General features: G+C 47.2%; 2 protein-coding genes and 1 long non-coding RNA gene across 5 annotated transcripts in view; 2 read left to right on the top strand and 1 right to left on the bottom strand.

Moving 5' to 3' along the window:
• LOC135515598 (uncharacterized protein KIAA0930 homolog) overlaps positions 1–26,207 on the bottom strand; it is a 504,429-nt gene that overhangs the window by 32,996 nt on the left and 445,226 nt on the right. The window lies entirely within an intron of this gene.
• On the top strand, positions 4,202–8,647 carry LOC135515599 (microfibril-associated glycoprotein 4-like). Of its 2 annotated transcripts, none has more exons than XM_064939222.1 (5): positions 4,202–4,287; positions 4,451–4,645; positions 5,157–5,253; positions 7,376–7,558; positions 8,216–8,647. In XM_064939222.1, exons 1-5 carry the CDS (start codon positions 4,282–4,284, stop codon positions 8,449–8,451), a joined length of 717 nt encoding a protein of 238 aa, XP_064795294.1. In that variant the 5' UTR covers positions 4,202–4,281; the 3' UTR covers positions 8,452–8,647. The 2 variants fall into 2 exon arrangements, with proteins under 2 accessions (XP_064795294.1, XP_064795293.1); XM_064939221.1 differs by having other exon boundaries at positions 4,271–4,287; positions 4,435–4,645.
• LOC135515267 (uncharacterized) lies at positions 11,552–12,746 on the top strand. Its single transcript, XR_010451770.1, has 2 exons — positions 11,552–11,670; positions 11,761–12,746. It is a non-coding gene; the product is annotated as an uncharacterized LOC135515267 (long non-coding RNA).

Genomic DNA, 26,207 nt, shown 5'->3' with positions numbered 1-26,207 from the left:
GACCGCGATAGGAAACCTGACGGGAGGGAAACGGACCGCGATAGGAAACCTGACGGGAGGGAAACGGACCGCGATAGGAAACCTGACCGCGATAGGGAACCTGACCGCGATAGGGAACCTGACCGCGATAGGAAACCTGACGGGAGGGAAACAGACCGCGATAGGAAACCTGACGGGAGGGAAACAGACCGCGATAGGAAACCTGACCGCGATAGGAAACCTGACGGGAGGGAAACAGACCGCGATAGGAAACCTGAGGGGAGGGAAACAGACCGCGATAGGAAACCTGACGGGAGGGAAACAGACCGCGATAGGAAACCTGACGGGAGGGAAACAGACCGCGATAGGAAACCTGACGGAGGGAAACGGACCGCGATAGGAAACCTGACGGGAGGGAAACGGACCGCGATAGGAAACCTGACGGGAGGGAAACAGATAGCGATAGGAAACCTGACGGGAGGGAAACGGACCGCGATAGGAAACCTGACGGGAGGGAAACAGATAGCGATAGGAAACCTGACCGCGATAGGAAACCTGACGGGAGGGAAACGGACCGCGATAGGGAACCTGACGGAGGGAACCTGACCGCGATAGGAAACCTGACGGGAGGGAAACGGACCGCGATAGGAAACCTGACGGGAGGGAAACGGACCGCGATAGGAAACCTGACGGGAGGGAACCTGACCGCGATAGGAAACCTGACGGAGGGAAACGGACCGCGATAGGAAACCTGACGGGAGGGAAACGGACCGCGATAGGAAACCTGACCGCGATAGGAAACCTGACCGCGGTAGGAAACCTGACCGCGATAGGAAACCTGACCGCGATAGGAAACCTGACGGCGATAGGAAACCTGACGGAGGGAAACGGACCGCGATAGGAAACCTGACCGCGATAGGGAACCTGACCGCGATAGGGAAACGGACCGCGATAGGGAACCTGACGGAGGGAAACGGACCGCGATAGGAAACCTGACCGCGATAGGAAACCTGACCGCGATAGGGAACCTGACGGAGGGAAACAGACCGCGATAGGAAACCTGACCGCGATAGGGAACCTGACGGAGGGAAACGGACCGCGATAGGGAACCTGACCGCGATAGGGAACCTGACCGCGATAGGGAACCTGACGGGAGGGAAACGGACCGCGATAGGAAACCTGACGGGAGGGAAACGGACCGCGATAGGAAACCTGACGGGAGGGAAACGGACCGCGATAGGAAACCTGACGGGAGGGAAACGGACCGCGATAGGAAACCTGACGGGAGGGAAACGGACCGCGATAGGAAACCTGACCGCGATAGGGAACCTGACGGAGGGAAACAGACCGCGATAGGAAACCTGACCGCGATAGGGAACCTGACGGAGGGAAACGGACCGCGATAGGGAACCTGACCGCGATAGGGAACCTGACCGCGATAGGGAACCTGACGGGAGGGAAACGGACCGCGATAGGAAACCTGACGGGAGGGAAACAGACCGCGATAGGAAACCTGACCGCGATAGGAAACCTGACGGGAGGGAAACGGACCGCGATAGGGAACCTGACGGAGGGAACCTGACCGCGATAGGAAACCTGACGGGAGGGAAACGGACCGCGATAGGAAACCTGACGGGAGGGAAACGGACCGCGATAGGAAACCTGACGGGAGGGAAACGGACCGCGATAGGGAACCTGACCGCGATAGGAAACCTGACGGAGGGAACCTGACCGCGATAGGAAACCTGACGGGAGGGAAACGGACCGCGATAGGAAACCTGACGGGAGGGAAACGGACCGCGATAGGAAACCTGACGGGAGGGAAACGGACCGCGATAGGAAACCTGACCGCGATAGGGAACCTGACGGAGGGAAACGGACCGCGATAGGAAACCTGCCCGCGATAGGGAACCTGACCGCGATAGGGAACCTGACCGCGATAGGGAACCTGACGGAGGGAAACGGACCACGATAGGAAACCTGACCGCGATAGGGAACCTGACGGAGGGAAACAGACCGCGATAGGAAACCTGACCGCGATAGGGAACCTGACGGAGGGAAACGGACCGCGATAGGAAACCTGACCGCGATAGGGAACCTGACGGAGGGAAACGGACCGCGATAGGAAACCTGACCGCGATAGGGAACCTGACCGCGATAGGGAACCTGACGGGAGGGAAACGGACCGCGATAGGGAACCTGACCGCGATAGGGAACCTGACCGCGATAGGGAACCTGACCGCGATAGGGAACCTGACCGCGATAGGGAACCTGACGGGAGGGAAACGGACCGCGATAGGAAACCTGACGGGAGGGAAACAGACCGCGATAGGAAACCTGACCGCGATAGGAAACCTGACGGGAGGGAAACGGACCGCGATAGGGAACCTGACGGAGGGAACCTGACCGCGATAGGAAACCTGACGGGAGGAAACGGACCGCGATAGGAAACCTGACGGGAGGGAAACGGACCGCGATAGGAAACCTGACGGGAGGGAAACGGACCGCGATAGGGAACCTGACCGCGATAGGAAACCTGACGGAGGGAACCTGACCGCGATAGGAAACCTGACGGGAGGGAAACGGACCGCGATAGGAAACCTGACGGGAGGGAAACGGACCGCGATAGGAAACCTGACCGCGATAGGGAACCTGACCGCGATAGGGAACCTGACGGAGGGAAACGGACCGCGATAGGAAACCTGACCGCGATAGGGAACCTGACCGTGATAGGGAACCTGACCGCGATAGGGAACCTGACGGAGGGAAACGGACCGCGATAGGAAACCTGACCGCGATAGGGAACCTGACGGAGGGAAACGGACCGCGATAGGAAACCTGACCGCGATAGGGAACCTGACGGAGGGAAACGGACCGCGATAGGAAACCTGACCGCGATAGGGAACCTGACCGCGATAGGGAACCTGACCGCGATAGGAAACCTGACGGGAGGGAAACGGACCGCGATAGGAAACCTGACCGCGATAGGAAACCTGACCGCGATAGGAAACCTGACGGGAGGGAAACGGACCGCGATAGGAAACCTGACCGCGATAGGAAACCTGACCGCGATAGGGAACCTGACGGAGGGAAACGGACCGCGATAGGGAACCTGACCGCGATAGGGAACCTGACCGCGATAGGGAACCTGACCGCGATAGGAAACCTGACGGGAGGGAAACGGACCGCGATAGGAAACCTGACCGCGATAGGAAACCTGACCGCGATAGGGAACCTGACCGCGATAGGGAACCTGACGGAGGGAAACGGACCGCGATAGGGAACCTGACCGCGATAGGGAACCTGACCGCGATAGGGAACCTGACGGGAGGGAAACGGACCGCGATAGGAAACCTGACGGGAGGGAAACAGACCGCGATAGGAAACCTGACGGAGGGAACCTGACCGCGATAGGGAACCTGACGGGAGGGAAACGGACCGCGATAGGAAACCTGACGGGAGGGAAACGGACCGCGATAGGGAACCTGACGGGAGGGAAACGGACCGCGATAGGAAACCTGACGGGAGGGAAACGGACCGCGATAGGGAACCTGACCGCGATAGGAAACCTGACGGAGGGAACCTGACCGCGATAGGGAACCTGACCGCGATAGGGAACCTGACCGCGATAGGGAACCTGACCGCGATAGGGAACCTGACCGCGATAGGGAACCTGACCGCGATAGGGAACCTGACCGCGATAGGGAACCTGACCGCGATAGGGAACCTGACCGCGATAGGGAACCTGACCGCGATAGGGAAACTGACCGCGATAGGGAACCTGACCGCGATAGGGAACCTGACGGAGGGAACCTGACCGCGATAGGGAACCTGACCGCGATAGGGAAACGGACCGCGATAGGGAACCTGACCGCGATAGGGAACCTGACCGCGATAGGAAACCTGACGGAGGGAACCTGACCGCGATAGGTAACCTGACGGAGGGAAACGGACCGCGATAGGGAACCTGACGGGAGGGAAACAGACTGTGTAAACAACATTCAACAATTGACTAACAAAATATGAGCAGAAAGTTAGAGTACATGCATGTAATATGGAGAAAACTTAGTTTATCTTCTATCCATATAGCCTGTGTTTAAAAAGACAGAGTCCAGGAAACTACAGAAGTGGAAATGTCCATATTGTGAAATCGTGTTTGCTTCCCTGATAATAAAATCAGCCAATCATGATCAACCCACCCCTTCTAAAAAGTACACAAAAGGATGGATAAGAGTCACAATCACATTATTTTCTTTGTCGGGCTGAAAACCAACTGGAAAAAGACAGATAACCGTCCCAACAATGCATGTAAGTTGAAGCCCTACATTTTACAACTGAAACATTTTACCACTACAGACTGTTTATATGTAAACAGACATGCATTTCCATATATTGAGCAGAAAATTATTATGTGTCAAAACATAGAATTACATAAAATAAATCCCCATTTAATAGGCTCTCTGTGTTCCAGGCCCTGAGGATTCTCCATGTGTTGCTGCTGTCAGTAGCAGTTCATTCTAAGGGGCTGATGTTCCAGCCTCTGGACTGTGCTGATATCTACAACGACGGCTCTAAGACCAGTGGTGTCTACAGGATGTACCCTGCTGGACCCAACTCTCCTCGATACGTCTACTGTGATATGGACACCGACGGAGGGAAATGGACTGTGAGTAGGTCAACTAGTAGGAAACTATTTAACAGAGTACATAACCAGTGTTCAGACCAGACCGGAGTCGGCCTCAACCCCTCCAGACCAGACTGGAGTCGGCCTCAACCCCTCCAGACCAGACTGGAGTCGGCCTCAACCCCTCCAGACCAGACTGGAGTCGGCCTCAACCCCTCCAGACCAGACTGGAGTCGGCCTCAACCCCTCCAGACCAGACTAGAGTCGGCCTCAACCCCTCCAGACCAGACTAGAGTCGGCCTCAACCCCTCCAGACCAGACTAGTCGGCCTCAACACCTTACAAACCATACTAGTCAGCATCAACAAAAACATGCGACATCGACAGACTGATCTTGTTGAAGTATTTTAAGACAACAGTATTCTGCCAGATAAGAGATCTGATCAACCGTTGGAACTGAATTCTCCTGAGTCAGTACTTGACGACATGGCCTAGATGCTTATAATTTCTCCTCTCTCCCCCCCCCACCTCCCTCTACCTTCCCCTCCTTCCAGGTGTTTCAGAGGAGGATGGATGGGACAGTGAACTTCTACAGAGGATGGGACCAGTACAAGGACGGCTTTGGACACGCAGCAGGAGAGTACTGGCTGGGTAAAGAACTTCTTTCAAAGAGCCTTTTCAAGGACAGATCATCCATGAAAACACCCTGGATCATTTACATTCATCATTGGTTTGTTAAATTGACTTCTCTATTTGTGAGGTTGTTGTGACGGTCAGTAGTTAGGCAGGACCAATCACAACAAGGCCAATCCCAACAGGGCCAAATCCCAACAGGGCCAAATCCCAAATCCCAACAGGGCCAAATCCCAACAGGGCCAAATCCCAACAGGGCCAAATCCCAAATCACAACAGGGCCAAATCCCAAATCACAACAGGGCCAAATCCCAACAGGACCAAATCCCATCTCACAACAGGGCCAAATCCCAAATCCCAACAGGGCCAAATCCCAAAAGGGCCAAATCCCAAATCCCAACAGGGCCAAATCCCAACAGGGCCAAATCCCAAATCCCAACAGGGCCAAATCCCAACAGGACCAAATCCCAACAGGACCAAATCCCAACAGGACCAAATCCCAACAGGGCCAAATCCCAACAGGGCCAAATCCCAAATCCCAACAGGGCCATATCCCAACAGGACCAAATCCCAACAGGACCAAATCACAACAGGGCCAAATCCCAACAGGGCCAAATCCCAACAGGGCCAAATCCCAACAGGGCCAAATCCCAACAGGGCCAAATCCCAACAGGGCCAAATCCCAACAGGACCAAATCCCAACAGGGCCAAATCCCAACAGGGCCAAATCCCAACAGGGCCAAATCCCAACAGGGCCAAATCCCAACAGGGCCAAATCCCAACAGGGCCAAATCCCAACAGGGCCATATCCCAAATCCCAACAGGGCCAAATCCCAAATCCCAACAGGGCGAAATCCCAAATCCCAACAGGGCCAAATCCCAACAGGGCCAAATCCCAACAGGGCCAAATCCCAACAGGGCCAAATCCCAACAGGGCCAAATCCCAACAGGGCCAAATCCCCTTTAGTCAGTGTGTAAAACCAGTGCGTCCAGAAAAGCAACCTCCCACACTACTCCAAAGCAGTTCAAAAATAACGTGTACAAAAATATATTCACTTCCAGTCCAGAGTTTGGACACACCTACTACTCATTCAAAGGTTTTTCTTTATTTTTTACTATTTTCTACATTGTAGAATAATAGTGAAGACATCAAAAGTATGAAATAACACATATGGAATCATGTAGAAACCAAAAAAAAGTGTTAAAATCAAAATATATTTTATATTTGAGATTCTTCAAAGTAGCCATCCTTTTGCCTTGATGACAGCTTTGTTCACTCTCGGCATTCTCTCAACCAGCTTCAACTGGAATTTATTTTCCAGTACCACCCAGTACCAAACTTTTGACTGGTACAGTATATACAAAAAAAAATGAAGTAAGCTTTCCGTGCTGACCGAAGACATGACTCTCCGTGCTGACCGAAGACATGACTCTCCGTGCTGACCAAAGACATGACTCTCCGTGCTGACCAAAGACATGACTCTCCGTGCTGACCAAAGACATGACTCTCCGTGCTGACCAAAGACATGACTCTCCGTGCTGACCAAAGACATGACTCTCCGTGCTGACCAAAGACATGACTCTCCGTGCTGACCAAAGACATGACTCTCCGTGCTGACCAAAGACATGACTCTCCGTGCTGACCAAAGACATGACTCTCCGTGCTGACCAAAGACATGACTCTCCGTGCTGACCAAAGACATGACTCTCCGTGCTGACCAAAGACATGACTCTCCGTGCTGACCAAAGACATGACTCTCCTTGCTGACCAAAGACATGACTCTCCTTGCTGACCAAAGACATGACTCTCCTTGCTGACCAAAGACATGACTCTCCTTGCTGACCAAAGACATGACTCTCCTTGCTGACCAAAGACATGACTCTCCTTGCTGACCAAAGACATCTGCATGATAGAAATAAAGATCATTTTAAAAACTCAACTCTTGACCTCGACGCCAGCGCCCACTACATTTTCTCACATTGTTCCTCTTCATCGGGGACTGGTTTAGACCTGGGACACCAGGTGGGTGATATTAATTACCAGGTAGAAGAGAAAACCAGCAGCCTGTGAACCTGGTAAGGGGTAACAGTTGAATATCTCTGTTCTAAAAAAGGTTCACCTCTGGTCTGTTCGCTGCAGGTCTGGACACCATCTACCTCCTGACCCTGAAAAAGAATTACGAGTTGAGGGTGGACATGGAGGACTTCGACGGACAGAAAGCCTACGCTTTCTACTCCTCCTTCGCCATCTCTCCCAAAGTCACAGATCCTGAACTGGATGGCTACAAACTCCAGGTTACTGGCTTTAAAGATGGAGGAGCAGGTGAGAACAGTTTAAACTTCCTTAGAGAAACATCTGAGCTGTATTCATTAGTCCAGAGTTCAGCTAAGTTCCCTCATTCGGTTCTGTTTGATTCATAGTGAATACAACCCCCGAGGGGGACCCGTACAGATACACCATCTTAGAGCTGATCTGGGATCAGTTTATTAGAGATCATAATGAATAGTATTACATAGAAAGGACAGGGGGGGACCGTACAGATACACCATCTTAGAGCTGATCTGGGATCAGTTTATTAGAGAACATAATGAATAGTATTACATAGAAAGGACAGGGGGGGACCGTACAGATACACCATCTTAGAGCTGATCTGGGATCAGTTTATTAGAGATCATAATGAATAGTATTACATGGGACAGGGGGGGACCGTACAGATACACCATCTTAGAGCTGATCTAGGATCAGTTTATTAGAGATCATAATGAATAGTATTACATAGACAGGACGGAGGGGGACCGTACAGATACACCATCTTAGAGCTGATCTGGGATCAGTTTATTAGAGATCATAATGAATAGTATTACATAGACAGGACGGAGGGGGCTGGTCCTAGATCACACTGTGACATCGTAGACTGATTTTGACCAGGGCTCTGATAGGTTGCATAACATCTGACCCGTGTTTCCTGCCTGAACCAAGGGGACTCTCTCACCTATCACAGCGGTATGAAGTTCTCCACCTTCGACCGAGACCAGGACACCAACTGTGCAGTCGGCGCGGTCGGAGGTTATTGGTACAACGAGTGTTACTTCTCAAACCCAAACGGTCTTTACACGTGGGGATTGAACTCACAGATGGGAGTCAACTGGAGGGGATGGAAGACCTTCTACTCTGTGAAAGCCATATCCATGAAGATTAGGCCTGTGAACCTGTGAAGGTCCTTCAAAGTCCTTTAGTTAGAACATAGCTATATGAACTGCAGATTGTCCTCTTAAATGCTAGATTTACAACATGCAAATATCTTCCATTCTATGCACAGTGTAACATTGATCTAGTCAGTTGTCCTATAAAACTAAAAACTGTCGCGTGAAAAACGCTCCTTTTCATAGCTCATATTCTGTTAAACCCAAATCATGTTGTCGACTCGTTCCTATACTGGTATTTGTGTCTGGAGCTGTTGTGGTGCCCATATTACCGCCACAGCGGCAGTCATGAGTCAAGACCACAGTCACATTCTGCTGAGTCAACTTCCATATCCTTTAATTAACTCTGGACATGGCGGTTACACCCAACTGACTACACACCAATCAGGGCCTAACGGCCTGGTCCTTGGTAGAACCCAACTGACTACACAGCAATCAGGTCCTAACGGCCTGGTCCTTGGTAGAACCCAACTGACTACACAGCAATCAGGTCCTCACGACCTGGTCCTTGGTAGAACCCAACTGACTACACAGCAATCAGGTCACTAACGGCCTGGTCCTTGGTAGAACCCAACTGACTACACACCAATCAGGTCCTAACGGCCTGGTCCTTGGTAGAACCCAACTGACTACACAGCAATCAGGTCACTAACGGCCTGGTCCTTGGTAGAACCCAACTGACTACACAGCAATCAGGTCACTAACGGCCTGGTCCTTGGTAGAACCCAACTGACTACACAGCAATCGGGTCACTAACGGCCTGGTCCTTGGTAGAACCCAACTGACTACACACCTATCAGGTCCTAACGGCCTGGTCCTTGGTAGAACCCAACTGACTACACAGCAATCAGGTCCTAACGGCCTGGTCCTTGGTAGAACCCAACTGACTACACACCAATCAGGTCACAGACGGCCTGGTCCTTGGTAGAACCCAACTGACTACACACCAATCAGGTCCTAACGGCCTGGTCCTTGGTAGAACCCAACTGACTACACACCTATCAGGTCCTAACGGCCTGGTCCTTGGTAGAACCCAACTGACTACACAGCAATCAGGGCCTAACGGCCTGGTCCTTGGTAGAACCCAACTGACTACACAGCAATCAGGTCACTAACGGCCTGGTCCTTGGTAGAACCCAACTGACTACACACCAATCAGGTCCTAACGGCCTGGTCCTTGGTAGAACCCAACTGACTACACAGCAATCAGGTCACTAACGGCCTGGTCCTTGGTAGAACCCAACTGACTACACAGCAATCAGGTCACTAAAGGCCTGGTCCTTGGTAGAACCCAACTGACTACACACCAATCAGGTCCTAACGGCCTGGTCCTTGGTAGAACCCAACTGACTACACACCAATCAGGTCACAGACGGCCTGGTCCTTGGTAGAACCCAACTGACTACACACCAATCAGGTCCTAACGGCCTGGTCCTTGGTAGAACCCAACTGACTACACACCTATCAGGTCCTAACGGCCTGGTCCTTGGTAGAACCCAACTGACTACACAGCAATCAGGGCCTAACGGCCTGGTCCTTGGTAGAACCCAACTGACTACACAGCAATCAGGGCCTAACGGCCTGGTCCTTGGTAGAACCCAACTGACTACACACCAATCAAGTCCTAATGGCCTGGTACTCAGGGCTCTATTGTCCCTCCATCAAGTCCTAATGGCCTGGTACTCAGGGCTCCATTGTCCCTCCATCAGGTCCTAATGGCCTGGTACTCAGGGCTCTATTGTCCCTCCATCAAGTCCTAATGGCCTGGTACTCAGGGCTCTATTGTCCCTCCATCAGGTCCTAATGGCCTGGTACTCAGGGCTCTATTGTCCCTCCATCAGGTCCTAATGGCCTGGTACTCAGGGCTCTATTGTCCCTCCATCAAGTCCTAATGGCCTGGTACTCAGGGCTCTATTGCAGGGAGAAGTTGACAAAACAAAAAAGGAGAATTTATTTTTTATTTTTTTACCTTTATTTAACCAGGCAAGTCAGTTAAGAACAAATTCTTATTTTCAATGACGGCCTGGGAACAGTGGGTTAACTGCCTGTTCAGGGGCAGAACGACAGATTTGTGTACCTTGTCAGCTCGGGGTTTGAACTCGCAACCTTCCGGTTACTAGTCCAACGCTCTAACCACTAGGCTACCCTGCCGCCCCGAGAACAGACGAGGTACTACACAATTAGAGCAAGCAGGGAGATTTTCTCTTTTGTTTTGCTCCCTGCCATGCTAACGTGTTCCCACAAGCTACAATGTATGCGAAGAGCATGCTGCATGCTCCATCTGCTTCTTGTTCACGTCAAACTTCGTCCCCCAAAACTTGGTCTGGAATGTAATGACATGCTAGCATGGCTAGCGGCTAAGACAGCTTGAGCTAAAATACAAACTCAGGAGCAGAGTAGATCTTCCATATGAAGTCGAACATTGGTGCATTGTGGGTAGCGTATCCCGGAAATAGGTTAATAAATATGTAATAACCCAAAAACATAACTAGGTTTGTACTTACAGGTAACCAGATCATGACTACAACTAAGTTATTTAAGTCTTTGACCATAATGTGTTACATTGGTGAGGAAAAACTCCTGCTTCCTACCTTTAATTGTATAAATGTCTATGGATATATGCTATGCTTATCTGTTACTTGGCAAAAACAAGGTCATCTAAGTATATACGGTTTTGATCAAATTCTCATATCCATAATCAATATGAAAAAGGCCAGACAAGAAGATGAAGAGTTTACACTGGAAATTGGTCACCACTAATACAGGTCTCAGAACAACCAGACTGGTTAGTTAGTGGTCACCAATAATACAGGTCTCAGAACATCCAGACTGGTTAGTTAGTGGTCACCACTAATACAGGTCTCATAACATCCAGACTGGTTAGTTAGTGGTCACCACTAATACAGGTCTCATAACATCCAGACTGGTTAGTTAGTGGTCACCACTAATACAGGTCTCAGAACATCCAGACTGGTTAGTTAGTGGTCACCACTAATACAGGTCTCAGAACATCCAGACTGGTTAGTTAGTGGTCACCACTAATACAGGTCTCAGAACATCCAGACTGGTTAGTTAGTGGTCACCACTAATACAGGTCTCAGAACATCCAGACTGGTTAGTTAGTGGTCACCACTAATACAGGTCTCAGAACATCCAGACTGGTTAGTTAGTGGTCACCACTAATACAGGTCTCAGAACATCCAGACTGGTTAGTGGTCACCACTAATACAGGTCTCAGAACAACCAGACTGGTTAGTGGTCACCACTAATACAGGTCTCAGAACAACCAGACTGGTTAGTTAGTGGTCACCGCTAATACAGGTCTCATAACATCCAGACTGGTTAGTTAGTGGTCACCACTAATACAGGTCTCATAACATCCAGACTGGTTAGTGGTTACCGCTAATACAGGTCTCAGAACAACCAGACTGGTTAGTTAGTGGTCACCGCTAATACAGGTCTCATAACATCCAGACTGGTTGGTTAGTGGTCACCACTAACACAGGTCTCAGAACATCCAGACTGGTTAGTTAGTGGTCACCACTAATACAGGTCTCAGAACATCCAGACTGGTTAGTTAGTGGTCACCACTAATACAGGTCTCAGAACATCTAGACTGGTTAGTTAGTGGTCACCACTAATACAGGTCTAATAACATCCAGACTAGGTAGTGGTCACCACTAATACAGGTCTAATAACATCCAGACTAGTTAGTGGTCACCACTAATACAGGTCTCAGAACATCCAGACTGGTTAGTTAGTGGTCACCACTAATACAGGTCTTAGAACATCCAGACTGGTTAGTTAGTGGTCACCACTAATACAGGTCTCAGAACATCCAGACTGGTTAGTTAGTGGTCACCACTAATACAGGTCTCATAACATCCAGACTGGTTAGTTAGTGGTCACCAGTAATACAGGTCTCAGAACATCCAGACTGGTTAGTTAGTGGTCACCACTAATACAGGTCTCAGAACAACCAGACTGGTTAGTTAGTGGTCACCACTAATACAGGTCTCAGAACATCCAGACTGGTTAGTTAGTGGTCACCACTAATACAGGTCTCAGAACATCCAGACTGGTTAGTTAGTTAGTGGTCACCACTAATACAGGTCTCATAACATCCAGACTGGTTAGTTAGTGGTCACCAGTAATACAGGTCTCAGAACATCCAGACTGGTTAGTTAGTGGTCACCACTAATACAGGTCTCAGAACAACCAGACTGGTTAGTTAGTGGTCACCACTAATACAGGTCTCAGAACATCCAGACTGGTTAGTTAGTTAGTGGTCACCACTAATACAGGTCTCAGAACATCCAGACTGGTTAGTTAGTTAGTGGTCACCACTAATACAGGTCTCAGAACATCCAGACTGGTTAGTTAGTGGTCACCACTAATACAGGTCTCAGAACATACAGACTGGTTAGTTAGTGGTCACCACTAATACAGGTCTCAGAACATCCAGACTGGTGAGTTAGTGGTCACCACTAATACAGGTCTCAGAACATCCACACTGGTTAGTTAGTGGTCACCACTAATACAGGTCTCATAACATCCAGACTGGTTAGTTAGTTAGTGGTCACCACTAATACAGGTCTCATAACATCCAGACTGGTTAGTTAGTTAGTGGTCACCACTAATACAGGTCTCATAACATCCAGACTGGTTAGTTAGTGGTCACCACTAATACAGGTCTCAGAACATCCAGACTGGTTAGTTAGTGGTCACCACTAATACAGGTCTCATAACATCCAGACTGGTTAGTTAGTGGTCACCACTAATACAGGTCTCAGAACATCCAGACTGGTTAGTTAGTGGTCACCACTAATACAGGTCTCAGAACATCCAGACTGGTTAGTTAGTGGTCACCACCAATACAGGTCTCAGAACATCCAGACTGGTTAGTTAGTGGTCACCACTAATACAGGTCTCAGAACATCCAGACTGGTTAGTTAGTGGTCACCACTAATACAGGTCTCAGAACATCCAGACTGGTTAGTTAGTGGTCACCACTAATACAGGTCTCAGAACATCCAGACTGGTTAGTTAGGTCTCATAACATCCAGACTGGTTAGTGGTCACCACTAATACAGGTCTCAGAACATCTAGACTGGTTAGTTAGTGGTCACCACTAATACAGGTCTAATAACATCCAGACTAGGTAGTGGTCACCACTAATACAGGTCTCAGAACATCCAGACTGGTTAGTTAGTGGTCACCACTAATACAGGTCTAATAACATCCAGACTAGTTAGTGGTCACCACTAATACAGGTCTCAGAACATCCAGACTGGTTAGTTAGTTAGTTAGTGGTCACCACTAATACAGGTCTCATAACATCCAGACTGGTTAGTTAGTGGTCACCACTAATACAGGTCTCAGAACATACAGACTGGTTAGTTAGTGGTCACCACTAATACAGGTCTCAGAACATACAGACTGGTTAGTTAGTGGTCACCACTAATACAGGTCTCATAACATCCAGACTGGTTAGTTAGTGGTCACCACTAATACAGGTCTCAGAACATCCAGACTGGTTAGTTAGTGGTCACCACTAATACAGGTCTCAGAACATCCAGACTGGTTAGTTAGTGGTCACCACTAATACAGGTCTCATAACATCCAGACTGGTTAGTTAGTGGTCACCACTAATACAGGTCTCAGAACATCCAGACTGGTGAGTTAGTGGTCACCACTAATACAGGTCTCAGAACATCCACACTGGTTAGTTAGTGGTCACCACTAATACAGGTCTCATAACATCCAGACTGGTTAGTTAGTGGTCACCACTAATACAGGTCTCATAACATCCAGACTGGTTAGTTAGTTAGTGGTCACCACTAATACAGGTCTCAGAACATCCAGACTGGTTAGTTAGTTAGTGGTCACCACTAATACAGGTCTCATAACATCCAGACTGGTTAGTTAGTGGTCACCACTAATACAGGTCTCAGAACATCCAGACTGGTTAGTTAGTGGTCACCACTAATACAGGTCTCAGAACATCCAGACTGGTTAGTTAGGTCTCATAACATCCAGACTGGTTAGTGGTCACCACTAATACAGGTCTCAGAACATCTAGACTGGTTAGTTAGTGGTCACCACTAATACAGGTCTAATAACATCCAGACTAGGTAGTGGTCACCACTAATACAGGTCTCATAACATCCAGACTGGTTAGTTAGTGGTCACCACTAATACAGGTCTAATAACATCCAGACTAGTTAGTGGTCACCACTAATACAGGTCTCATAACATCCAGACTGGTTAGTTAGTGGTCACCACTAATACAGGTCTCAGAACATCCAGACTGGTTAGCTAGTTAGTTAGTGGTCACCACTAATACAGGTCTCATAACATCCAGACTGGTTAGTTAGTGGTCACCACTAATACAGGTCTCAGAACATACAGACTGGTTAGTTAGTGGTCACCACTAATACAGGTCTCATAACATCCAGACTGGTTAGTTAGTGGTCACCACTAATACAGGTCTCAGAACATCCAGACTGGTTAGTTAGTGGTCACCACTAATACAGGTCTCAGAACATCCACACTGGTTAGTTAGTGGTCACCACTAATACAGGTCTCATAACATCCAGACTGGTTAGTTAGTGGTCACCACTAATACAGGTCTCAGAACATCCAGACTGGTTAGTTAGTGGTCACCACTAATACAGGTCTCAGATCATCCAGACTGGTTAGTTAGTGGTCACCGCTAATACAGGTCTCATAACATCCAGACTGGTTAGTTAGTGGTCACCGCTAATACAGGTCTCATAACATCCAGACTGGTTAGTTAGTTAGTTAGTGGTCACCACTAATACAGGTCTCAGAACATCCACACTGGTTAGTTAGTGGTCACCACTAATACAGGTCTCATAACATCCAGACTGGTTAGTTAGTTAGTTAGTTAGTGGTCACCACTAATACAGGTCTCAGAACAACCAGACTGGTTAGTTAGTGGTCACCACTAATACAGGTCTCAGAACATCCAGACTGGTTAGTTAGTGGTCACCACTAATACAGGTCTCAGAACATCCAGACTGGTTAGTTAGTGGTCACCACTAATACAGGTCTCATAACATCCAGACTGGTTAGTTAGTGGTCACCACTAACACAGGTCTCAGAACATCCAGACTGGTTAGTTAGTGGTCACCACTAATACAGGTCTCATAACATCCAAACTGGTTAGTTAGTGGTCACCACTAATACAGGTCTCATAACATCCAGACTGGTTAGTTAGTGGTCACCGCTAATACAGGTCTCAGAACATCCAGACTGGTTAGTTAGTGGTCACCACTAATACAGGTCTCAGAACATCCAGACTGGTTAGTTAGTGGTCACCACTAATACAGGTCTCATAACATCCAGACTGGTTAGTGGTCACCGCTAATACAGGTCTCATAACATCCAGACTGGTTAGTTAGTGGTCACCACTAATACAGGTCTCAGAACATCCAGACTGGTTAGTTAGTGGTCACCACTAATACAGGTCTCATAACATCCAGACTGGTTAGTTAGTGGTCACCACTAATACAGGTCTCAGAACATCCAGACTGGTTAGTTAGTGGTCACCACTAATACAGGTCTCAGAACATCCAGACTGGTTAGTTAGTGGTCACCGCTAATACAGGTCTCAGAACATCCAGACTGGTTAGTTAGTGGTCACCACTAATACAGGTCTCAGAACATCCAGACTGGTTAGTGGTCACCACTAATACAGGTCTCATAACATCCAGACTGGTTAGTTAGTGGTCACCACTAATACAGGTCTCATAACATCCAGACTGGTTAGTTAGTGGTCACCACTAATACAGGTCTCAGAACATCCAGACTGGTTAGTTAGTGGTCACCACTAATACAGGTCTCAGAACATCCAGACTGGTTAGTTAGTGGTCACCACTAATACAGGTCTCAGAACAACCAGACTGGTTAGTTAGTGGTCACCACTAATACAGGTCTCAGAACATCCAGACTGGTTAGTTAGTGGTCACCGCTAATACAGGTCTCATAACATCCAGACTGGTTAGTTAGTGGTCACCGCTAATACAGGTCTCAGAACATCCAGACTGGTTAGTTAGTGGTCACCACTAATACAGGTCTCAGAACATCCAGACTGGTTAGTTAGTGGTCACCACTAATACAGGTCTCATAACATCCAGACTGGTTAGTGGTCACCGCTAATACAGGTCTCATAACATCCAGACTGGTTAGTTAGTGGTCACCACTAATACAGGTCTCAGATCATCCAGACTGGTTAGTTAGTGGTCACCACTAATACAGGTCTCATAACATCCAGACTGGTTAGTTAGTGGTCACCACTAATACAGGTCTCAGAACATCCAGACTGGTTAGTTAGTGGTCACCACTAATACAGGTCTCAGAACATCCAGACTGGTTAGTTAGTGGTCACCACTAATACAGGTCTCAGAACATCCAGACTGGTTAGTTAGTGGTCACCACTAATACAGGTCTCAGAACATCCAGACTGGTTAGTTAGTGGTCACCACTAATACAGGTCTCAGAACATCCAGACTGGTTAGTTAGGTCTCATAACATCCAGACTGGTTAGTGGTCACCACTAATACAGGTCTCATAACATCCAGACTGGTTAGTGGTCACCGCTAATACAGGTCTCATAACATCCAGACTGGTTAGTTAGTGGTCACCACTAATACAGGTCTCAGATCATCCAGACTGGTTAGTTAGTGGTCACCACTAATACAGGTCTCATAACATCCAGACTGGTTAGTTAGTGGTCACCACTAATACAGGTCTCAGAACATCCAGACTGGTTAGTTAGTGGTCACCACTAATACAGGTCTCAGAACATCCAGACTGGTTAGTTAGTGGTCACCACTAATACAGGTCTCAGAACATCCAGACTGGTTAGTTAGTGGTCACCACTAATACAGGTCTCAGAACATCCAGACTGGTTAGTTAGTGGTCACCACTAATACAGGTCTCAGAACATCCAGACTGGTTAGTTAGGTCTCATAACATCCAGACTGGTTAGTGGTCACCACTAATACAGGTCTCAGAACATCTAGACTGGTTAGTTAGTGGTCACCACTAATACAGGTCTAATAACATCCAGACTAGGTAGTGGTCACCACTAATACAGGTCTCATAACATCCAGACTGGTTAGTTAGTGGTCACCACTAATACAGGTCTAATAACATCCAGACTAGTTAGTGGTCACCACTAATACAGGTCTCAGAACATCCAGACTGGTTAGTTAGTTAGTTAGTGGTCACCACTAATACAGGTCTCATAACATCCAGACTGGTTAGTTAGTGGTCACCACTAATACAGGTCTCAGAACATCCAGACTGGTTAGCTAGTTAGTTAGTGGTCACCACTAATACAGGTCTCATAACATCCAGACTGGTTAGTTAGTGGTCACCACTAATACAGGTCTCAGAACATACAGACTGGTTAGTTAGTGGTCACCACTAATACAGGTCTCATAACATCCAGACTGGTTAGTTAGTGGTCACCACTAATACAGGTCTCAGAACATCCAGACTGGTTAGTTAGTGGTCACCACTAATACAGGTCTCAGAACATCCAGACTGGTTAGTTAGTGGTCACCACTAATACAGGTCTCAGAACATCCAGACTGGTTAGTTAGTTAGTGGTCACCACTAATACAGGTCTCATAACATCCAGACTGGTTAGTTAGTGGTCACCACTAATACAGGTCTCAGAACATCCAGACTGGTTAGTTAGTGGTCACCACTAATACAGGTCTCAGAACATCCAGACTGGTTAGTTAGTGGTCACCACTAATACAGGTCTCATAACATCCAGACTGGTTAGTTAGTGGTCACCACTAATACAGGTCTCAGAACATCCAGACTGGTGAGTTAGTGGTCACCACTAATACAGGTCTCAGAACATCCAGACTGGTTAGTTAGTGGTCACCACTAATACAGGTCTCAGAACATCCAGACTGGTTAGTTAGTGGTCACCACTAATACAGGTCTCAGAACATCCAGACTGGTTAGTTAGTGGTCACCACTAATACAGGTCTCAGAACATCCAGACTGGTTAGTTAGGTCTCATAACATCCAGACTGGTTAGTGGTCACCACTAATACAGGTCTCAGAACATCTAGACTGGTTAGTTAGTGGTCACCACTAATACAGGTCTAATAACATCCAGACTAGGTAGTGGTCACCACTAATACAGGTCTCATAACATCCAGACTGGTTAGTTAGTGGTCACCACTAATACAGGTCTAATAACATCCAGACTAGTTAGTGGTCACCACTAATACAGGTCTCAGAACATCCAGACTGGTTAGTTAGTTAGTTAGTGGTCACCACTAATACAGGTCTCATAACATCCAGACTGGTTAGTTAGTGGTCACCACTAATACAGGTCTCAGAACATCCAGACTGGTTAGCTAGTTAGTTAGTGGTCACCACTAATACAGGTCTCATAACATCCAGACTGGTTAGTTAGTGGTCACCACTAATACAGGTCTCAGAACATACAGACTGGTTAGTTAGTGGTCACCACTAATACAGGTCTCATAACATCCAGACTGGTTAGTTAGTGGTCACCACTAATACAGGTCTCAGAACATCCAGACTGGTTAGTTAGTGGTCACCACTAATACAGGTCTCAGAACATCCAGACTGGTTAGTTAGTGGTCACCACTAATACAGGTCTCAGAACATCCAGACTGGTTAGTTAGTTAGTGGTCACCACTAATACAGGTCTCATAACATCCAGACTGGTTAGTTAGTGGTCACCACTAATACAGGTCTCAGAACATCCAGACTGGTTAGTTAGTGGTCACCACTAATACAGGTCTCAGAACATCCAGACTGGTTAGTTAGTGGTCACCACTAATACAGGTCTCATAACATCCAGACTGGTTAGTTAGTGGTCACCACTAATACAGGTCTCAGAACATCCAGACTGGTGAGTTAGTGGTCACCACTAATACAGGTCTCAGAACATCCACACTGGTTAGTTAGTGGTCACCACTAATACAGGTCTCATAACATCCAGACTGGTTAGTTAGTGGTCACCACTAATACAGGTCTCATAACATCCAGACTGGTTAGTTAGTTAGTGGTCACCACTAATACAGGTCTCAGAACATCCAGACTGGTTAGTTAGTTAGTGGTCACCACTAATACAGGTCTCAGAACATCCACACTGGTTAGTTAGTGGTCACCACTAATACAGGTCTCAGAACATCCACACTGGTTAGTTAGTGGTCACCACTAATACAGGTCTCATAACATCCAGACTGGTTAGTTAGTGGTCACCACTAATACAGGTCTCATAACATCCAGACTGGTTAGTTAGTTAGTGGTCACCACTAATACAGGTCTCAGAACATCCAGACTGGTTAGTTAGTTAGTGGTCACCACTAATACAGGTCTCATAACATCCAGACTGGTTAGTTAGTGGTCACCACTAATACAGGTCTCAGAACATACAGACTGGTTAGTTAGTGGTCACCACTAATACAGGTCTCAGAACATCCAGACTGGTTAGTTAGTTAGTGGTCACCACTAATACAGGTCTCATAACATCCAGACTGGTTAGTTAGTGGTCACCACTAATACAGGTCTCAGAACATCCAGACTGGTTAGTTAGTGGTCACCACTAATACAGGTCTCAGAACATCCAGACTGGTTAGTTAGGTCTCATAACATCCAGACTGGTTAGTGGTCACCACTAATACAGGTCTCAGAACATCTAGACTGGTTAGTTAGTGGTCACCACTAATACAGGTCTAATAACATCCAGACTAGGTAGTGGTCACCACTAATACAGGTCTCATAACATCCAGACTGGTTAGTTAGTGGTCACCACTAATACAGGTCTAATAACATCCAGACTAGTTAGTGGTCACCACTAATACAGGTCTCAGAACATCCAGACTGGTTAGTTAGTTAGTTAGTGGTCACCACTAATACAGGTCTCATAACATCCAGACTGGTTAGTTAGTGGTCACCACTAATACAGGTCTCAGAACATCCAGACTGGTTAGCTAGTTAGTTAGTGGTCACCACTAATACAGGTCTCATAACATCCAGACTGGTTAGTTAGTGGTCACCACTAATACAGGTCTCAGAACATACAGACTGGTTAGTTAGTGGTCACCACTAATACAGGTCTCATAACATCCAGACTGGTTAGTTAGTGGTCACCACTAATACAGGTCTCAGAACATCCAGACTGGTTAGTTAGTGGTCACCACTAATACAGGTCTCAGAACATCCACACTGGTTAGTTAGTGGTCACCACTAATACAGGTCTCAGAACATCCACACTGGTTAGTTAGTGGTCACCACTAATACAGGTCTCATAACATCCAGACTGGTTAGTTAGTTAGTTAGTGGTCACCACTAATACAGGTCTCAGAACAACCAGACTGGTTAGTTAGTGGTCACCACTAATACAGGTCTCAGAACATCCAGACTGGTTAGTTAGTGGTCACCACTAATACAGGTCTCAGAACATCCAGACTGGTTAGTTAGTGGTCACCACTAATACAGGTCTAATAACATCCAGACTAGGTAGTGGTCACCACTAATACAGGTCTCAGAACATCCAGACTGGTTAGTTAGTGGTCACCACTAATACAGGTCTCAGAACATCCAGACTGGTTAGTTAGTGGTCACCACTAATACAGGTCTCAGAACATCCAGACTGGTTAGTTAGTGGTCACCGCTAATACAGGTCTCATAACATCCAGACTGGTTAGTTAGTGGTCACCGCTAATACAGGTCTCAGAACATCCAGACTGGTTAGTTAGTGGTCACCACTAATACAGGTCTCAGAACATCCAGACTGGTTAGTTAGTGGTCACCACTAATACAGGTCTCATAACATCCAGACTGGTTAGTGGTCACCGCTAATACAGGTCTCATAACATCCAGACTGGTTAGTTAGTGGTCACCACTAATACAGGTCTCAGAACATCCAGACTGGTTAGTTAGTGGTCACCACTAATACAGGTCTCATAACATCCAGACTGGTTAGTTAGTGGTCACCACTAACACAGGTCTCAGAACATCCAGACTGGTTAGTTAGTGGTCACCACTAATACAGGTCTCAGAACATCCAGACTGGTTAGTTAGTGGTCACCGCTAATACAGGTCTCATAACATCCAGACTGGTTAGTTAGTGGTCACCGCTAATACAGGTCTCAGAACATCCAGACTGGTTAGTTAGTGGTCACCACTAATACAGGTCTCAGAACATCCAGACTGGTTAGTTAGTGGTCACCACTAATACAGGTCTCATAACATCCAGACTGGTTAGTGGTCACCGCTAATACAGGTCTCATAACATCCAGACTGGTTAGTTAGTGGTCACCACTAATACAGGTCTCAGAACATCCAGACTGGTTAGTTAGTGGTCACCACTAATACAGGTCTCATAACATCCAGACTGGTTAGTTAGTGGTCACCACTAATACAGGTCTCAGAACATCCAGACTGGTTAGTGGTCACCACTAATACAGGTCTCATAACATCCAGACTGGTTAGTTAGTGGTCACCACTAATACAGGTCTCATAACATCCAGACTGGTTAGTTAGTGGTCACCACTAATACAGGTCTCAGAACATCCAGACTGGTTAGTTAGTGGTCACCACTAATACAGGTCTCAGAACAACCAGACTGGTTAGTTAGTGGTCACCACTAATACAGGTCTCAGAACAACCAGACTGGTTAGTTAGTGGTCACCACTAATACAGGTCTCAGAACAACCAGACTGGTTAGTTAGTGGTCACCACTAATACAGGTCTCAGAACAACCAGACTGGTTAGTTAGTGGTCACCACTAATACAGGTCTCAGAACAACCAGACTGGTTAGTTAGTGGTCACCACTAATACAGGTCTCAGAACAACCAGACTGGTTAGTTAGTGGTCACCACTAATACAGGTCTCAGAACATCCAGACTGGTTAGTTAGTGGTCACCACTAATACAGGTCTCAGAACATCCAGACTGGTTAGTTAGTGGTCACCACTAATACAGGTCTCAGAACAACCAGACTGGTTAGTTAGTGGTCACCACTAATACAGGTCTCAGAACATCCAGACTGGTTAGTTAGTGGGCACCACTAATACAGGTCTCAGAACAACCAGACTGGTTAGTTAGTGGTCACCACTAATACAGGTCTCAGAACAACCAGACTGGTTAGTTAGTGGTCACCACTAATACAGGTCTCAGAACAACCAGACTGGTTAGTTAGTGGTCACCACTAATACAGGTCTCAGAACATCCAGACTGGTTAGTTAGTGGTCACCGCTAATACAGGTCTCAGAACATCCAGACTGGTTAGTTAGTGGTCACCACTAATACAGGTCTCAGAACAACCAGACTGGTTAGTGGTCAACACTAATACAGGTCTCATAACATCCAGACTGGTTAGTTAGTGGTCACCGCTAATACAGGTCTCAGAACAACCAGACTGGTTAGTTAGTGGTCACCGCTAATACAGGTCTCAGAACAACCAGACTGGTTAGTTAGTTAGTTAGTTAGTTAGTTAGTGGTCACCACTAATTGGAATCACTTAGAGTGTATGTGTTTCCACCTGGGTCAGGCACTACTCATGAAGCACATTTACAACCATTATTATATACAAAAACATAAAACACTGTCGAAAATGAGGAAAATATTGTGATATGATATTTTGACCATTTATCCCAGCTCTATAATCTATTATATCCTGTCCAAAGCCAGTATTGATGAAGAAGCACTTCACTATCTCTCCCCAGGCTGTTAGAGGTGATGGGAGGAGGAGGGTCTATACCAACTACACCTCCTTCACTATCTCTCCCCAGGCTGTTAGAGGTGATGGGAGGAGGAGGGGCTATACCAACTACACCTCCTTCACTATCTCTCCCCAGGCTGTTAGAGGTGATGGGAGGAGGAGGGGCTATACCAACTACACCTCCTTCACTATCTCTCCCCAGGCTGTTAGAGGTGATGGGAGGAGGAGGGGCTATACCAACTACACCTCCTTCACTATCTCTCCCCAGGCTGTTAGAGGTGGTGGGAGGAGGAGGGTCAATACCAACTACACCTCCTTCACTATCTCTCCCCAGGCTGTTAGAGGTGATGGGAGGAGGAGGGTCAATACCAACTACACCTCCTTCACTCTCTCCCCCCAGGCTGTTAGAGGTGATGGGAGGAGGAGGGTCTATACCAACTACACCTCCTTCACTATCTCTCCCCAGGCTGTTAGAGGTGATGGGAGGAGGAGGGTCTATACCAACTACACCTCCTTCACTATCTCTCCCCAGGCTGTTAATACAGAGGTGATGGGAGGAGGAGGGTCTATACCAACTACACCTCCTTCACCATCTCTCCCCAGTCTGTTAATACAGAGGTGATGGGGGGAGGAGGAGGGGCTATACCAACTACACCTCCTTCACTATCTCTCCCCAGGCTGTTAATACAGAGGTGATGGGAGGAGGAGGGGCTATACCAACTACACCTCCTTCACTCTCTCCCCCCAGGCTGTTAGAGGTGATGGGAGGAGGAGGGTCTATACCAACTACACCTCCTTCACTCTCTCTCCCCAGGCTGTTAATACAGAGGTGATGGGAGGAGGCGGGGCTATACCAACTACACCTCCTTCACTATCTCTCCCCAGGCTGTTAATACAGAGGTGATGGGAGGAGGAGGGGCTATACCAACTACACCTCCTTCACTCTCTCCCCCCAGGCTGTTAGAGGTGATGGGAGGAGGAGGGTCTATACCAACTACACCTCCTTCACTATCTCTCCCCAGGCTGTTAGATGTGATGGGAGGAGGAGGGGCTATACCAACTACACCTCCTTCACTATCTCTCCCCAGGCTGTTAATACAGAGGTGATGGGAGGAGGAGGGGCTATACCAACTACACCTCCTTCACTATCTCTCCCCAGGCTGTTAATACAGAGGTGATGGGAGGAGGAGCTATACCAACTACACCTCCTTCACTATCTCTCCCCAGGCTGCTAATACAGAGGTGATGGGAGGAGGAGGGGCTATACCAACTACACCTCCTTCACTATCTCTCCCCAGGCTGTTAATACAGAGGTGATGGGAGGAGGAGGGGCTATACCAACTACACCTCCTTCACTATCTCTCCCCAGGCTGTTAATACAGATGTGATGGGAGGAGGAGGGGCTATACCAACTACACCTCCTTCACTATCTCTCCCCAGGCTGTTAATACAGATGTGATGGAAGGAGGAGGGGCTATACCAACTACACCTCCTTCACTATCTCTCCCCAGCCTGTTAATACAGAGGTGATGGGAGGAGGAGGGGCTATACCAACTACACCTCCTTCACTATCTCTCCCCAGGCTGTTAATACAGATGTGATGGAAGGAGGAGGGGCTATACCAACTACACCTCCTTCACTATCTCTCCCCAGGCTGTTAATACAGATGTGATGGGAGGAGGATAAAGACAAAAACATTAACAACTACACAGTTTAGAACACTATAACAATATAGAACTCTATAACAATATAGAACTCTATAACAATATAGAACACTATAGAACACACTATAGAACACACTATAGAACACACTATAACACTATGAAACACTATAACACTATGAAACACTATAACACTATGAAACACTATAGAACACTATAACACTATAGAACACTATAGAACACTATAACACTATAGAACACTATAACACTATGGAACACTATAACACTATGGAACACTATAGAACACTATAGAACACTATAGAACACTATAGAACACTATAGAACACTATAACACTATAGAACACTATAACACTATAGAACACTATAACACTATAGAACACTAGAACACTATAACACTATACCAGTATAGAAGAAAAGGAAACATAATCTACAAGAACCAATATCTCTCCCTAGAAACAACCCTGTGGAATAATCCTCGATAGCTTTTCAGAACTCACTGATAAATTGGTTCACATGGAAAACTAAAAAGGCATAGACACCGTAAATAACTTGGTAATCGGAAAGATATTTTAATTTTGGATTGACCAAGGTAGATATTTTCCAATGCACACAACTTAAACGTTTTATATACCAAAATGTAGATTTGAAAGTCTTTTTGACATAAGAGTAATCTTGATGGAATGCTATTTGAGTCAGAAAAGGATGTTCATGTGATCGGTAACATGTGGTCAACATGTGGGTAACTTGATACTTCACTCCTCAATCTTAAAAAAAAAAAATTAAACTTAAAAACTGGAAATCAACCAATAAAAACAACACACTGTACTAGACTGTGTCCCAGAGCAACAGTAACAAACCACACACACTGTAATATACTGTGTCCCAGAGCAACAGTAACAAACTACACACACTGTAATATACTGTGTCCCAGAGCAACAGTAACAAACCACACACACTGTAATATACTGTGTCCCAGAGCAACAGTAACAAACCACACACACTGTCTCCCAGAGCAACAGTAACAAACCACACACACTGTAATATACTGTGTCCCAGAGCAACAGTAACAAACCACACACACTGTACTAGACTGTGTCCCAGAGCAACAGTAACAAACTACACACACTGTACTAGACTGTGTCCCAGAGCAACAGTAACAAACCACACACACACTGTACTAGACTGTGTCCCAGAGCAACAGTAACAAACCACACACACTGTACTAGACTGTGTCCCAGAGCAACAGTAACAAACCACACACACTGTACTAGACTGTGTCCCAGAGCAACAGTAACAAACCACACACACTGAGGTGGAGGGAAAACAACTTC

This window comes from Oncorhynchus masou, chromosome 27 (assembly GCF_036934945.1).
Source record: "Oncorhynchus masou masou isolate Uvic2021 chromosome 27, UVic_Omas_1.1, whole genome shotgun sequence".
In the NCBI taxonomy this organism is placed as follows: Eukaryota; Metazoa; Chordata; class Actinopteri; order Salmoniformes; family Salmonidae; genus Oncorhynchus; species Oncorhynchus masou.
This window is presented reverse-complemented; position numbering and strand designations above follow the sequence as displayed.

What these genes read in the sequence shown, in the direction of transcription:
- LOC135515599 (XM_064939221.1), top strand. An exon ending in CCGACGGAGGGAAATGGACT is followed by an intron (nt 4,646 to 5,156) that starts GTGAGTAGGTCA and finishes CCCTCCTTCCAG; the next exon opens with GTGTTTCAGAGGAGGATGGA. An exon ending in AGCAGGAGAGTACTGGCTGG is followed by an intron (nt 5,254 to 7,375) that starts GTAAAGAACTTC and finishes TGTTCGCTGCAG; the next exon opens with GTCTGGACACCATCTACCTC.